The 15,464-nt window shown below is 37.6% G+C and overlaps 1 protein-coding gene across 1 annotated transcript; it reads right to left on the bottom strand.

Moving 5' to 3' along the window:
• Positions 1–408: 408 nt before the first annotated feature.
• Positions 409–15,162, bottom strand: LOC111343756 (uncharacterized). The gene is made up of 19 exons (XM_088741614.1): positions 15,097–15,162; positions 11,664–11,735; positions 10,628–10,714; positions 9,788–9,856; positions 8,811–8,882; positions 8,445–8,516; positions 7,767–7,838; positions 7,288–7,359; positions 7,095–7,160; positions 6,660–6,731; positions 6,322–6,393; positions 5,367–5,441; positions 4,991–5,062; positions 3,734–4,748; positions 3,426–3,507; positions 2,976–3,014; positions 2,100–2,564; positions 1,832–1,966; positions 409–1,656 (listed from the first exon to the last, which is right to left on the bottom strand). The coding sequence occupies exons 2-19, from the start codon at positions 11,681–11,683 to the stop codon at positions 1,532–1,534; spliced, it is 2,682 nt and encodes an 893-aa protein (XP_088597740.1). The 5' UTR covers positions 11,684–11,735; positions 15,097–15,162; the 3' UTR covers positions 409–1,531.
• Between the last annotated feature and the right edge of the window lie 302 nt (positions 15,163–15,464).

The following is a 15,464-nucleotide window of genomic DNA, read 5'->3' as shown; positions in this document are numbered from 1 at the left end:
GAAAAAAGAAAAAAAAGAGGAAGTGACTGAACTTTATTTTGAGTTACAAGCATATGAAGCTAAAAGTAAGGGTCATTTCAAGAGGGCATATCGTTTCTACAGAAACATGCTGCGTCTCGGACTTGGTCTTGGATTAATCAGGCATGATCGTTGGCTTTTCTGATATTATGGACGAAAACATTCCAGCAATAAACTGGAAAATTTAGCGGAAGGAACTGTTTTCAGCCTCCCTAAAAAGAATGTAAAATATGCTTCAAAATATCTTTCAATGTTTCACACTTTCTAATGGTCGCTTTTTGACCGACAAATTTAAGGGAATAAATGGTGATCATGAAGATGCAAGTTCAGTCGTTTTTCTGCCAATTATCGAACTTATCGATTTGTCAATTATTAAATACGAATACAATGTCAACTGCAAATTCATTTATTATTATTTTTACTTCATACTATTGTGGCTTGAAAACTTGCAACATTTCACACTAATGTCAATACCCAGTACAATTGTACATGTATCTTACTGCACAAGCACTTTAGTACGACTGTGATACCTGATCTTCCTTTGCGTTTGCACAAGCTTCTACAAAAATTAATCTTAGTCTTAAATAATAACAACAAGTTCGAGTAAATAAATGAGGCATTATCTGACCTGTGCACATAGTGTATGCGTGCAGTGGGGTAAATACGATTTATGGCTTAACACAATTGTTCCACGAAGCCACCTAATAAATAACATGCTGACATAGCATAGAATGAATAATGCGTACTATGTAATAGTCCTGATCATGAGACCATTTCGTTTCTCCAGCTACAAGTCTAAGACCGAATAAGAGCACATCAGGTAAATAAATGAGGCAGATAGACATGCATTATCTGACCTGCGCAATGGGGTAAATACGATTAAAGGCTCTATCTTCGTATACAAAGAAGCCACCTACTAAATGATGAGCAGATATAGCATCGAACTAATGGTGAGTAATAAATAATAGTTATTTAAACTTTCTCTTACCTCCAGCTAAAGTTTTAGATAAAAACAACAAATCCGAGTAAATAATGAGGCAGATACACATGCATTATCTGACCTGTGCACTTAGTATATATGTGCAATGGGGTATATACGATAGCTTAACATTGTCTTGCAACGAAGGCACCAACTGACAGCATCGAACAAGTGATGACTGAATAGATGTGTAACAATCATTTAGCTTTTCTATAATCTCCAGATATAAGAAATTTTTAGACAAATTGAACTTGTTCTTAATAAATCACTTAATATCTTACTTTACTATCTGCTCAGATGGTTTTTTAGCGCGGTAGAAATGGAGTGAACACTTCTATACACCTCGGGTCGTACTACATCTGACATAAATTGAACCGAAATGTCACCTATGTTTTCAATAATACAACAGTTAATTTCACCCATGTTTCTTAATGTCTCTATACTTTTAGTCATAATTGAAGGAAAGCTGCTTAAAGGTAATGGCTTGCTTTAAGTGGTCATCTGGAGAAGGACTCGAGAAAGCAGTGCTGCCGCTCATAAAACTGTTTCTTGCATCATATCCAGAAACTCATCAAGGTCGTGGTCATCATCAAACGTGGCTAGTGGTGCCCTTGGAGATTCTCGCCCTGTGACCTCTAGGAAATTGTCGTCCGGGTTGTCTTTTTCATTTGAATAACAACAACAAAAAAGGAAACGTTGGTCACTTTGAGCATTATAGAAAGCTCTGTTTTAAGAATAATGAAAAAAATAGCTTTTTTGCACAAGTTGTCCACACTACAAAAAAAAGATGTTTCAAAGTCCTTTCTAGACGTGACAGAGAATAAGTTAAATTACCTTTGTCAATGATAAGCTTCTCGTGTTCTGCTGGTTTATCAAGGTCGTGGTCCTCATCAAATGTTGCGAGTGGTGCCCTTGGAGATTCTCGGCCGGTGGGTTTTGGGAAATCGCCGTCACGTTCGCCCTTTTTTACTAAAAAAAAATAAAACAACAAAAGGAAACTTTGGTCACCGTGCAATATAGAAAGATAAAACTTTGTTCGACGAATAATGAAGAGAGATTGTTATATTTTTATGAAGACTTGATAAAGATTGGGTCAACTTACCTTTATCAGTGATAAGCTGCTCATGCTCTGCAGGGTCATCATCCGTGTCTTCTTCAGTTTTCTGTTCAGATTCTTCTAGGTGTTCTTCGGATTCTTTATCAACCTTAACCTGCTGCTCTCCAGCTTTTCCATGATCCTCTTTTGGTTCTTTTTCCTGTTCAGGTTCAATTTTCTGCTTTTTGCATTCTTTGGGGTCTACCTTTGGTTTTCTTTGATCAGTTTCCACGTGCTGCTGTTGACTGCCTTTATTATCTTCTTTTTGTCCTCCTTGTTCAGATTTACCTTCCATCTGTTCAGGCTGTTTGTGATCTTCTTTTGCTTCTCCTTGTCCTTCAGTTTCACCTTCCCGCTGGTCGGCGGGTTCTTTGTGATTACCACTTGGTTCTGCATGTTGCTCAAGTCCACTCCGCTCTTCTTCTGAACCTCTATCGCTGTCATCGCTCTCTGCCTCTTCCTGGTTTTGGACTATGACAGTGATAATTAAAATAATCATAATAACAATAATAATAATAATGATAATAATAATTATAATGATAATGATAATCATAATAATAATAATGATAATAATAATAATGATAATAATAATAAACTGATACAACTCGATTGGGTGGTGTTAGAAAATATGCAGATGTCCTGATTCCCTTAACTTTACTCCCATGATATAAGTTACATTCAGAGGATTTTATCACGGTATTCCATTTGTTTATTGATGTTTATCGTAAACCCAAAGAGAGAGCAAGAATAGTTTATCAATGCCGGCTAATTACACAGAACGTTCATACGACAAGTCATGGTGACGTTTCGTTTTGACCACATTGCAATCTGTCTCCACCTTATTCTATTTCTGCATATCATCGTGTCATTCATAATGCGTACCTTCTTCAATAACCCTCATTTCCATGCCCTGTTCTTGACCTTATAGAAGGAAGAAATGACACTCGTTGACTCAAACTAATAAAGAGAAAGATTTACCTTACATTCCTTAGTTTGCCAACCCCCCCCCCTCCCGGACAGATTACTTTTGCATTGCAGAGTTGCCTTCTATTGTCTCTTTGGGTAGTCCTAATAGATCAGCGGTAATCCTTTATATTTTCGGGTGGACATAGGAAAGCGAGAGTTAAAGTGTCCTGTTCGAACTACAACCCAAAATAATGACCCAGACAAGGCTTCAACCACACCCTCTCATTAAAGCTGTCGAATGCAATGGCCACAAAACTATGGTGTCCTCGACGGATATTTGAAAGCGGTTAATATAGCTCGTCGGACCTGAGGTAATGAAATTGTATCAAAAATGTTTCGCCTGGCGTTTATGTTCGATAAAACTACCTTCATTGTTTGCAGTACGTCCACACTTTGCCAACAGAAAATTCCAGAACTGTTCGAATTTCGGTTTCAGGATACCTCGAACCTACAAATAGTAGATATTCTAGTTAAGTGCTACTCTTTAAAAAAAAAATGAGCTAACTTAAAAGGTCAAAGCTGGTTAGCGCAATAGGCCATTCAAACTACTCCTCGGTATGACACAAAGACAAATGTTTGTTTTCTTGTCACCTCAGTTAATCCGGTAACAGCCGCTGGACTTTTAAGGACAAACAACGAGCCAATTTATTACCACCCAAAAACGTTATACTTACCTGTGGCGTAGAGAACGTGTACAAAATGGGATTAATGGCTGAGTTTATCGGGAGAACAAACACTGCTATCCAGACAGTCAGGTCACCAGGTGTGGAGAAGGACTTTTCCAGGAGAGACCTCATTCCAATCACCACGATAGGAAGCCAGCAGAGACAGTCGGTCAGTATGATAATGAAAACCCTTTTGGCGAGCGCGGCTTCCCTTTTTCTATGGGCTGCATTGGACCTGGCTTTTTTCTCCCTTTTGGTTCCTTGCTGAGCCATGCGCCAGCTTGAAGCGCAGGATTTATACAATATCATTGCATATGCAACAATGACAAAGAAAACCAGGAAAAAATTCAGGCTCACAAACATGGCAACCGAGTATTCCCACCCCGCCGGTTTATCTGATGAAAGCTGCAGCGGCAAACACACAACTGATCTGCCATAGAAATGATGCCCTCTCTGGGGACTACCAAAATAATCGAGGCCTACCGTGGGAAGAAATGCAATTATGCAACTGATGATCCAGATAACGGTGCACAATATGTGGGTCACCTTACATGAGAGTGACCTGCCACGATAAGGGAACACAATATTTTTAACCCGGTCAGCAGACAGCATGGCAATCAGCATCACTGACACCTCACTCGATAACACTGCAACGGCACCTGTTATCTGGCATGACAAACTTGATCGCCACTCAAAGTCATTCAAGAAATATTGCCCTGACCAAATGGCATCCATCACACCTACAATGATGAGATAGACACCCATCAGTCCATCAGACCCCGCCAAATGCATCAACATAATAGATTGAATCTTGTTTTTCTTCCTCTTCTCCTTGAATACCAGCCGCCAGACGATAACAAACACAGCTCCAACCAACGACAGAATTCCGATCACCCAAATACACTTCCTTGGAGCTGGATTACGAAACATACTTTCACAGCTTGCGAAGCTGTCAACGTAGACAAAATCGCAATCCGCGTCTTCTTTGGTCAGATGACAGCACATCAGATTGGTGTCTACAGTCCTAAGATTTGTACATAACATCAAAAACACTCATTTTATTGAAATTTCGAAATGGGAACATAGTTAATTAACTGCAATTGTTCCTTAGTATCTCCAGGCTGTCATTAGGAGTGGCACAATTATACAAGGTATCAAAAAGGAAGAGACGAAGGTTAAAGCACCGTAAAGTTGGGTAAAATCAGATAACGTTTAGCATCACTCGAAACTTTGGCAAGACGTGGCGAAACATTCTAGCTTACTTACACTGTTATCAGTTTCTCCATGTTCGCGAAGAAACCCTTAGGTAATACTCGCATTTCGTTGTAATGTAAGTACCTGAAAAATTAGGGGAGTGCAATTAAGTTAAAAATATTTATAAATTATATATATGTTTTCACTGCCTTAGATCATTTCTTCGTTTTCGCAACAACACAGTGATGAACTCAGTCTTGTGCGATTTCATTGTCGTAAAACTTAATAGGCATCTGCTGATTAGATATAACAGATACCAGGCTCTTAGAATAGTCAAAGGGACTTGTATTGTTAAAAATTGAATGTTTTCCGACACTGAGTTAATAAAACTGAAATTGAAGGAACTGCATGCTGATCCGAGCAATGATATAATGCTTTGTATACTAACATGAATCGAATACTTGGCGCGACATCTTCAAATAGAATTTTAGACACGCTAGGGATGTTGTTGAGATGAAAGCTCCTGTGAACAAGAAAATGATGAAAAAATAAACTAACACCCTAGTGTTAACAAGAACATTGCTGGGAGAGAGAGCGATGAAACACGGATGCTTCGATCATATATCTTTGATGGCAAAATACTAGTAGACTTCCTTAAAGGATTAAGGCGTAGTTCAAAACATGTCTAGGATGTATAGTCAGTATCGAGTACTGAGTATTGCCTGACAATGGCAACGTACAGTTATGAAATAAAGGAATTTTAAGGAAAAAAGGAATTTTAAATAGAATTCGTCTGAGATTGTAAACATAGTTCACTGCCTATCACATGAACTGGGATCTTTGTGCAGAATTTGTCTTGTAGCCTTACTTTAGCCATCACCCCACCCAGGTATCTTGTGCATGGATTTATAACTTTACACACGGGCCCAGAGGCCACCTGGGCATGTTTATGGAGTAGTTCAGTATAAACAAACAGTATATTATGACATCAGTACCATTTTATTTTCCCGGCGAAGTTCATACGTAATATGAGGCGTTTTTTTTTTTCAAAAAAGGACTGCGGAAGCCATTTACACCCCTTTACCAAGTTATTTCTGATAAAGATGCGTTTGAAATCGTTTAGACACCGAAAGTAAATCTCATCTAAGATTACCGGAGTTGTTCTATCACGCGGTGTGTTACTCCCATTCGCATCGGGCGTGCTGGGGAATTTTGGTTTTAGCAGTAGTGGCACGTGCCCTCACAATATTAGAGATATTCTCGTTTCACCAGAATATTTCTCTCAAGTAAAATAATGGTTAAACTACTTAAGAAGGCCTTGTCTTTGAGGATTTTCATCTGTAGTTGCACAAGACGTAGATGCTGGTATCTAGAGCAACAAAATAAAAACGTCAATTACTTACATAGACTTCAAGTTTTTGGCGCCTTCAAAAACTCTTGGTGGCAGATCCTGGATTTTGTTGTCATAAGCAGCTCTGAAACAACAAGACATTGATCATCATTAACGCATTGGAATAAAAAAAATCATTGTACTTAAACTTAAAATAGGTTTATTACCTATTTCATTCGTTCTCTGTTTGGATTTCCCTCAAAGATATTCGAGATTGAAAAAAAGAAGAAATGTATTGAAAAAAATTGAGGCTACGATTCATTATATCAAAAATGTTTATCGATAGCTGAAACAAGGTACGAAGATGAGTAGTATGAAACTAGAGGTAAGAATATCAATGTATGTACTCACAGGTCTGTTAGATTAGACAATCCCTGGAACTGATCATGTGCCAGAGTTGAGAGGCTGTTGTTACTCATGTATCTACGCAATTGACAGAATGAACTAGCTTTACTTTAAAGGATCTTAAGTACGGTTACTTTCATTAGGCGAATTTTCAGTATCATTTGACTACCTCTCCATCAAAATGGTTCGTCTGATGTGCCTTCCCCCTGAAATGCGTGTCTTGAAATAGACTTTAGCAACTAAAAAATGGGACATAAGTTTATCTGTCGACGTCAGGGCCTGAATAAGAGAGGCGATATACAGTCCAAATTAAAGGCTGCGATCCAAATCAGAATTGACTACATCTTGAGGCAAATGATAATGCTTCATTGCCAGCTGTGAGACTACTGATCCAGTCGCTGGTACTGATTGACTAAATTGGTTATCACAAACGCTACTTACAATGTTGTCAGTTGAGAAAGATTGTTGAAACTTGGCAATTGCCGAAGCTTGTTATTGGACAAAAAGCTGTAGAAAGAATTCAGGAGCAAAATTCAAATTTACAGATGACATAATGAGAGATTACAGGAGGAGGAACTTTGTTTTGTTTGAATTTGTGTTGAGACTTTTTAGAAATCAAATGGCTACCACTTACAGCTTTTTTAGCTGAGTAACATTGTTAAAAACATCTGACGGCAGACGTTGGATATCGTTATTTGACAGATCCCTAGAAATAAAATTGTAATGCAGTATGTATCAAGCGAACAGTTTTAAATCAAGAGACCTGCCCGCCCTCCCTTGCCCCCATGCATCAGGAAAGTGCTGAAATGTGCATGGTCAATGTTTCACGGATCGGTGTACAGTTTATCTATTTTGAACGATCGTGCAATTCGTCCATAAGCTCTCTCAACAATGGAGAATTATCACCAATTGGTGGTAATTAAAGATAGATGCCTCTTAACGCTGTAATGAGCACATTAATAAGACCAGGGTATCTAAAACTAACTCAAGTTGAAGCTGAAAATAATTGAGTTAGAGAGAAATAAAGGAATCTTATCTAAAAGTTTTCCTTGTGGAACTCACGGTAACTGGTGTCATGAAAATCAACAATACTGAAATTGTATTCCTACTTACAGTTCCTTCAGCTTAGTATTGTTGCTGAGAACACCCCGTGGCAGTTTTTGCAGCTGATTGAAGGACAAGTCCCTGTCGAATATAAATAAAGGTAACTAGTTTTAATTGGTTACCAGCTTGATTGGCTAATCAGCAGAGACCTGCAGTTGTACTTAAGAATACGATTACAATTCTCTGCTGACCGTTTCAAGTAGATATTTTATGTCAATCATAAAGAAAAGCTATCTTAAGAATATTCCTCAACTTCTCATTCTAAGGCAACTTCTCTGCTATTACTGTTTTTTCAAACTAGCACTCTTAATCCCCACGGTATCAACGAACGCTTTTATTCAACACTTTTTCTTTTTCTTTTTCTCTTTGCCATGTTCCCACCGATAGTGTAGCTCCACTCGCTGCCTATAAACGTATGTACACAACCTACAATACCTCAATTCGCTCTGACGAGGGGCTAACACTCGAAACGTCGGCTTAGTAACTCTTTACTTTGGTCACATTACATACTCAACTTTGTTCATAAAACCAAATTATTAATTTTTATGTAATCCTGCACCGATGCAGAACCACAGTTTCTTTAGAAACTTGCCCCCTTTAGCCATTTTATCTGCTATTGGATTGGAAATGATTCTAATAATGAATACAAAAAGGGGCCTGAAAGATAATTTACAAAATGTAACTCACAGTTTTTCTAAGTGAGACAAATCCTTAAAAATGTTTCGTGGCAGCTGTTTTAACTGATTGCCACCCAACCGCCTTTCATATGAAAAAAGAAATATTACCATTTTCCAAGTAAGCATCATGTTATTTTTAAACAAAAATAAAATTACGTGACAACCACAGGGTTACTCAACTTCAGCTAGCAATATACTTCTGTCAAATGGGACCCACCAGTCTCAATACTTTCGCATATATGAACACATGGCCACCACAAGGCAAAATACTTATCGTTGCATAATGTATTGTGGCTGTTTCAACTAACTCTTTGGTCTTCGACACTGATAATATATCAATTCAATTTCAAAAGATTTAAGCTCGGTTTTCACTCACAAGTATCTTAGTCCATCCTGCCCAACTAACAGCTCCTCAGGCAACTCTTTAAAGTTGTTATTTCCCAGCCACCTATAATCCATTTCCGAAAACTTAAATGTCAGCATTTCATAACCAATTTGAGGGTTTGAAAACCCTTTGAAAACCCTTTACAAAGTTTTGTAAAGGGTTTTCCCAAGTTTTCCATTCCAGTAGGGATGGCAAAGAACTCCCTTTTTCTCGTCGACAATATGAACATCTTCCCTTTATTCTTGATTTTAGAACTTAATTCTAGGGATTCTATTTATGCTGAGTCCAATATGGATTTCTGCCCCATAATCCCTTGGTGAAAAATCACCTTTCTAGATATTCTAAACGATAGCCATGGTAACTATGGTAACTGTAACGATAAAACCAACTGACCCTCAGACTAGTTATTCTTTAAGGTATATTCTAATTAGTAAGTCGCCATCGATCTTTGAGTTTTTTCTTTTACTTCCAAGAGACAGTAAGCCTCCGATTATCTTGTTCGTTATTTGAACTGTTTTCTTGAAAAACAAGGAAATAATAAACTTTTTAATCATGTTAAATTAATAAAAGAAGCTCGGAAGGACTCTCTGAAGATTTAAATAAACAAACAAAGTCAACAACAATAACTACAATACAAAAAAAAAGTGTCAATTCATGAAATGCGAATCAAGCCATCTTGAAAAGAAACAAGAAACCTCCTCCATTCTTATGAGACGATTATTTCCAATTTCAGATTTCGATATTATTTCTCTTATGTCGATAGAAAGCAGCTGGTTACGAAATCATAGACTGGGGAAAAAATACTTTTTGAAAGCACCATCTGTGTTTGAAATAACTACTCTAAGGAAAGCTTGTCAAAATAACAATAACTAAATTGTTAAAGAAAGAAAGAAAGAAAGAAAGAAAGAAAATAACAAGAATAACAGAAGCGCCGGTAAGTATAGTAAGCTCCAGAGCAAATAACATACAGATCATATAGTTGTTGAGACTTAAATACATCACGGGGCAGCGACTCCAGTTTGTTGAAATCCAGGGTTCTGTGGAGAGACATGCTAATTTTTTTTTTCGGCGAAATATCTTCTTTCGTGGCACATGTAACTTTCGACCTATTGTTCCACTCAGAAGAATAGTAAATATGGATTGAGGTTGTGCAGTATTTCAGTTCTGAAGTTGACATTGCAGTAAAAGTGATCATGATGTTGCAGCCTAGCCGTCTACATAACGGCGGAAATAGTTGTGACGTAATATCAGGTCTTTTCGGCCACTAAAAAGATTTAATATTTCGCCAGCCGTATCTCCCTTATCAGGCCACCTAATATGGTACAGCTGACATGATTGGTTACAGGTTCGGAAATGGAAAAATGTGGAAGATGTGGAGAGACCTAGCTAGGCCGAAACAGCTATTTATGGCTGTTTATTTGTATAAAAAAAAGATCTGGGCGTACTACAATTGTCGCCCCCAAGTTCGCATTCTGTGGCTTCAACAGTCCAACTCACATATCATCTCATCATTTTGCCATCACAGGCGAGGTCATACACTACAATTGTACCTTAGACTTCATTGGTTTTAATGACCGCGTGGGTGTTGTAACATCTCATTAATTGAATAGTGTTTGTTGGATGGAAGGAGGTCCATGTTTATAACGGAATAGTTTTCAGAAAACGACGGTAGATACCCTAGATAATCAGATACTACGGTGCTCTTAGGATATAAACATCGTGTACTGACAATTTACACAAACATTGCTATCCTAGGTCTATCCTATCTTATAACTCCACTATGTATGATATAAAACCCCTTCACTTACAAATTCCTTAGTTGACTGAAGTACTTATGTTTTTCTTTAGGTAAAAACTCAGATGTCAAGTACTTTAGGTTGTTGTTGTTCAGGAATCTGCATCGTAAAATGGAGAAATCTTGGATTTGTATTTGATATTGTATTTTCGTACGGGGAGGGGGAAACTTTTAACTTGCCATCGATATTAGCAGGGAAATATTGTTTCTCAATAACCCACGCAATTCAAAGCCAGAACATGCTCCTTTTTTCCCTAAAACGTGGACTTTACTCATTGGCACTCTGTTACTCTGATCATTTGTTCATTTTTAATATCCCTTTTATTGTTCCTTGCTCCTCAAATATTCCGGGTGCTTCAATTATCTTGATGAACGTTCACTGACGCGTGAAAAAATTGTAAAATGTATAAGACTTGGCTTTTGATAGCCTCTGACAACACAGGATTCCCAAAATATGCTTGTGAGGTTCATTTCGGATTGGAGTATCATTTTCTATTTTTGCTTTTGTGATAATATTGAGCCCTAATAAGGACAGAATATGTACGTTTTGGAGGATGTGACTTCGCTTAAACTAAGAGTTACCTGCTCGAACCAAATGTACGAGGAGTGATATTTTGAAATGAGAGGAATACTGTTGGTCGATAGGATTAAGTCCCCTCAAATGAACATAATATATTATTTAAAGTGATCATGGATGATCAGGGGAGCAGGGTTGGCGTAATAGTGAGAGCGCTCGCCTTCCATCAATGTGTCCCGGGTTCGATTCCAGGACCCGGCGTCATAAGTGGATTGAGTTTGTTGGTTCTCTACTCTGCTCCGAGACGTTTTTCTCCGGGTACTCCGGTTTTCCCCCCTCCTCAAAAACCATCATCATTTGAATCTATTTAATTTAGAGTTTATTTGCATTGATACACGACCCCACAAGCTGTTCAGCTTTAAACATTATCGTGCCTAAATAAAAGTGTTATTATGATTATTATTATCAGAATATATCGATCCTCTCTTTTAATATGAGGTTCAAATATATCAATTGAAGAGGTTTTACTCACAATTCTTTTAGGAACCTCATTGTACTAAACCCATCAGGAGGCAGCCGTTCCAAATGGTTATAGGACAAGTCGCTATCGAAAAAAGACAAAACAAACAAAAAAAAGAAAGAAAATAATAAGAAAATGGCTAGTCGTCGTTTTTAAAAAACTTTGCCTTGTCAAAATTGTACTTTTGATCGTTTGTGTCGTTGACTGTTTTTCAAGGAAAAACCCGTAAGGCTTGTCAGTTCGAGTGACAGTCAGTGTGTGTAAATTTTGAATCAGCCGCCCCATGCAGTTTGGAATATGAAAGAAAAATCCGTAGAATAAATACAACAAATTACTGGCGATCCTTGCAATCTGATTGGTTGGTGCAAATTTATTCCTGAATCGCACCATGTCCTATCTAAACCGCATCTTTTACCAAGCCAGTGAAAAGGCTTTAGTAAAATACTCGAATCAGATTTCAAGGCTTGTTTAAAGAAACCAATCAATTGCAGGAGAATAAAAAACAACTTTTACAACTTTTACAGACCAGCTCAGTACTGAATCAATTAGATATTTGTGCAGACTAAAAAATCCTGTTTTTTAGTGAACGAATTTTGCGATCTAAACTTGGATGTAATAAAGTGGCAATTGATCTTTGTGTCGTGCGACTTTGCGGATCTGAAATCATACATATGATTTCAAATCAAACTCGTGCTTTACACTCGTTTAATTTTTTAAATCACGCGCACGATCTCAGCCCAAATTGCATTCCACTCAAGTTCGATTATCATTATTTACTACAAATAGAGCAGCGCCTGCGGGCAAGATAAAGCGAATCCTGTGTTCTAGTTGGCTACCCGAGCGGGCAAGATGGGCCCAACTTGTTCGCTCGGGACTGCCCACTTTGATACTGCGCAAGAAAAAAACAGTGCACGGAGCGAACTTACAAAGTTCGTAACTTTTGGACAATGTCGGCGACGAAGTCGCAAAAAGCGGTAGGAGACAATCAAAACAGAGATGAAATTTCACGATCTTCTTAGGTTTATTGCGCTACAAACACTGTTAGCTTGCTTTCCTGATCACACAAAATTGCATTTCCACTAAGTCTTGTAAGAACGTACGGATCGAGAGAGCAGATCAGATGATCACTATGCGACTTAACAGTCAAATCGCTAGAGTATATAACAATGGATTTTGATAGTAACGGAAATGCTTTGACATTGTAGCGATCTGATATAGTAAAACCTTCGAAGCCATGGTTACGATTTTTTTTTCCAAAAAGACGTTATACAGCATAATAATCGAAAAACTCCTATGACAATAAAAAAGCTCAAAAAACGAAATCTCTACAGGCAAAAAAATTTCTTGAAAACTGGGAAGTGCGTGCGTTTTGTTTATTATTATAACAATTTCACTTCGTTCGATGCATTATGAATGTTGCTGTTCGGTTTACGAACAAATGCCGCTTTAGCTTCGCTATGATATTTTCACTTAGGAGAGTTTACCAAAATATTTCGTGAGATATGGCTCATCTAAGCTGTAGATTGTTTGGAGCAACAATTCAGTTTTGATTGATAGCTTCGGACCCGACATAGTTAAACGTTATACAGAAGTCCGAAAATTTGCCCCAGATGTGGATTTATTCAATGCTTATTCAGTGTCGAGTTTGGTGACTTTTAATAGAGGAACATTTTTTAATCTGTTTCAGCGTGCGTTTGCAGCCATTTTACGTCAACACATGAATTTTTGTAAGTTTCAATATAACTTTTCGTGATACAAGTTAAGTCGGGCGACACAAAATAATGTGAACAATGTTTTACATTACTTTTCCCCGAGAGTTGCTTTGATTTCGCAAGCTTTTCGCACGAGTAGGTTTTCCGAACGGACCCCGAAAATGTGAGGTTGTTTGTCACAAACGAGCGTGATTATGATCGAATTCAAAATTGAATATTTCGAATTGTGCTCATTAACAATGGGAAAACATCATCAATAAATGAAGCACTGCAACAGACAACATTTCTTGAGCGGCGTTATTGGGTCACTTTACCTACATTGGTGAGAAACTCTTCTTAAAAGCATGCACAGCCCTTTCACGCTGTCGCTCACACTCCTTTGTCGATAGTGGAGAGTGAGAAGTAACTGCACTGCTTCTGTGAGTCAAGGGGGATCGGCTTTTTTAACTCGGAATTCTGCTTTACATTCGGCTAAATTTATCTCATCGAGATTAAAAGGATCCTATTTCTGGTAAATCAATTCTGGACTTTTAGATTGATAGGCGTTATAAAGAAGGACAAACTTTTTATCCGAAACGACTTTGTTTAGATAAGAGATAGATAAGATAATTTATTTAATATCAAAAAATGCACAGAGGGTGGTCTTCCAATCCCCTGAGCCAGAGGCTCATGATAAAAGTGTTTGACAATATAAAAGAAAGCTAAAATTGTAATAGCACCGATTAAATTTGAAATAATAGTTAAAAGTCTCCAGAAGGATGATGCATTAGATGCATTTTTTACAGCAGATGATAACTGGTTCCAAATACGTGAGATAATATACGCGTATGAAACATGAAGGAATCTGCTATTATATGAAGTTTTTACTACGTTTAGACCACTACTTCTAAGATTATATGGTGTAACGCGGGGTTTAAATAAATCGGCTATATAGTCTGGACCATTCTCCCTAAAACATTTAAAAAATATTATCAGATTGTTCAATACGTCTACGTTCCAAAGTATTCATGTTTACCATCTTAAGGGTTGATTCATAATCAGTACTCCCAAATTTGTTATAGTTTACATAGATAAGTTAGTGAATTTCCCGAATCCTCTTAAATGAATTCATTTTTATAAACCCTTTTTCAATCACAAATTACAAGTGAAAGAGACAACGTTGCCGTTGTGAAAAGCTAAAGGTTTTTCTTTTCTGGCGGAACAAACGTAGACTCCACACCAGTCTTAATTTGTCATAGGCGTCGCCTAATAAAAATAATAATAATGGTGATAGTACTACTAATAATATTAATACTAATAATCATAATCATAATGAGTGTTTCTATAGCGCCATACTGTAGTGCTCATGGCGCTTTTCAACATTTGCGGGGGACTTTGGCCAGACTGCATTAAGCAATTTGCAAATTTTGAAGGAAATTTTTGCAGATGCCCCCAATATCTGAATCAAGGCCAGAACACAACATTGTTGAGTTCGTTAAAGTCCCCTGCCAACCAGTACAGAGAAGATGCACGAGACAGGGTCTCACAACCACCTTCAACAAATTGCCGTACGATAGTTTTATACGGATGTTGAAACATTCCCCTGTTGATTGACAGTCTTGTAATCATTTGTTATCGGACACTCGCTTTTCTGCACTGAATTAAGGCTGTTCCAATTGGGATTGTTACGTGGATCTTAAAGAATTTAGTCTGTTTGAGGCTCCTTCTTTATTGGCATCGTGTTTAGTACTTACAGTCTTTTCAGGAATCCTGTTTTGCTGAAAGTTCCCAGGGGTAAGTCTTTTAACTGGTTATTGGACAAGTCCCTATGACGAGCAAATCATCACCAAACGATATCAGCTACAGCTATTAAGAGCTGTTTGATAATGTTTGGAAACATAAATTCATTCTTCTCTACTATGGAGGATGCTTTTCGGTTTCGTTAAAAAAAAATATCTTCCTTTGGAACCAACGATATTAATATTGCTAGATCCGAACGTTGGTTTCGCAGGATATCCTATAGCTCTTGTTCTTACGAAATCGTATTGAATAACTGTTACCAGGTCGGACAGGACAAGACTTCGAACATTTGTGTCACAAGAAATATACAATGCTTAACCAT

Source organism: Stylophora pistillata, chromosome 12 (assembly GCF_964205215.1).
Source record: "Stylophora pistillata chromosome 12, jaStyPist1.2, whole genome shotgun sequence".
Taxonomy (NCBI): Eukaryota; Metazoa; Cnidaria; class Anthozoa; order Scleractinia; family Pocilloporidae; genus Stylophora; species Stylophora pistillata.
The sequence above is the reverse complement of the archived record's forward strand: the minus strand, read 5'-3'. Positions and strand labels throughout refer to the sequence as shown.

Bases quoted from the DNA above. Each gene is read 5' to 3' on its own strand.
- LOC111343756 (XM_088741614.1), bottom strand. From the start codon at position 11,683: ATGAGGTTCCTAAAAGAATT. The intron at 6,394-6,659 runs GTGAGTACATAC...TTGTTGTTTCAG, and splicing joins TTGTCTAATCTAACAGACCT to AGCTGCTTATGACAACAAAA. The intron at 1,967-2,099 runs GTAAGTTGACCC...ATTTTTTTTTAG, and splicing joins GCAGCTTATCACTGATAAAG to TAAAAAAGGGCGAACGTGAC.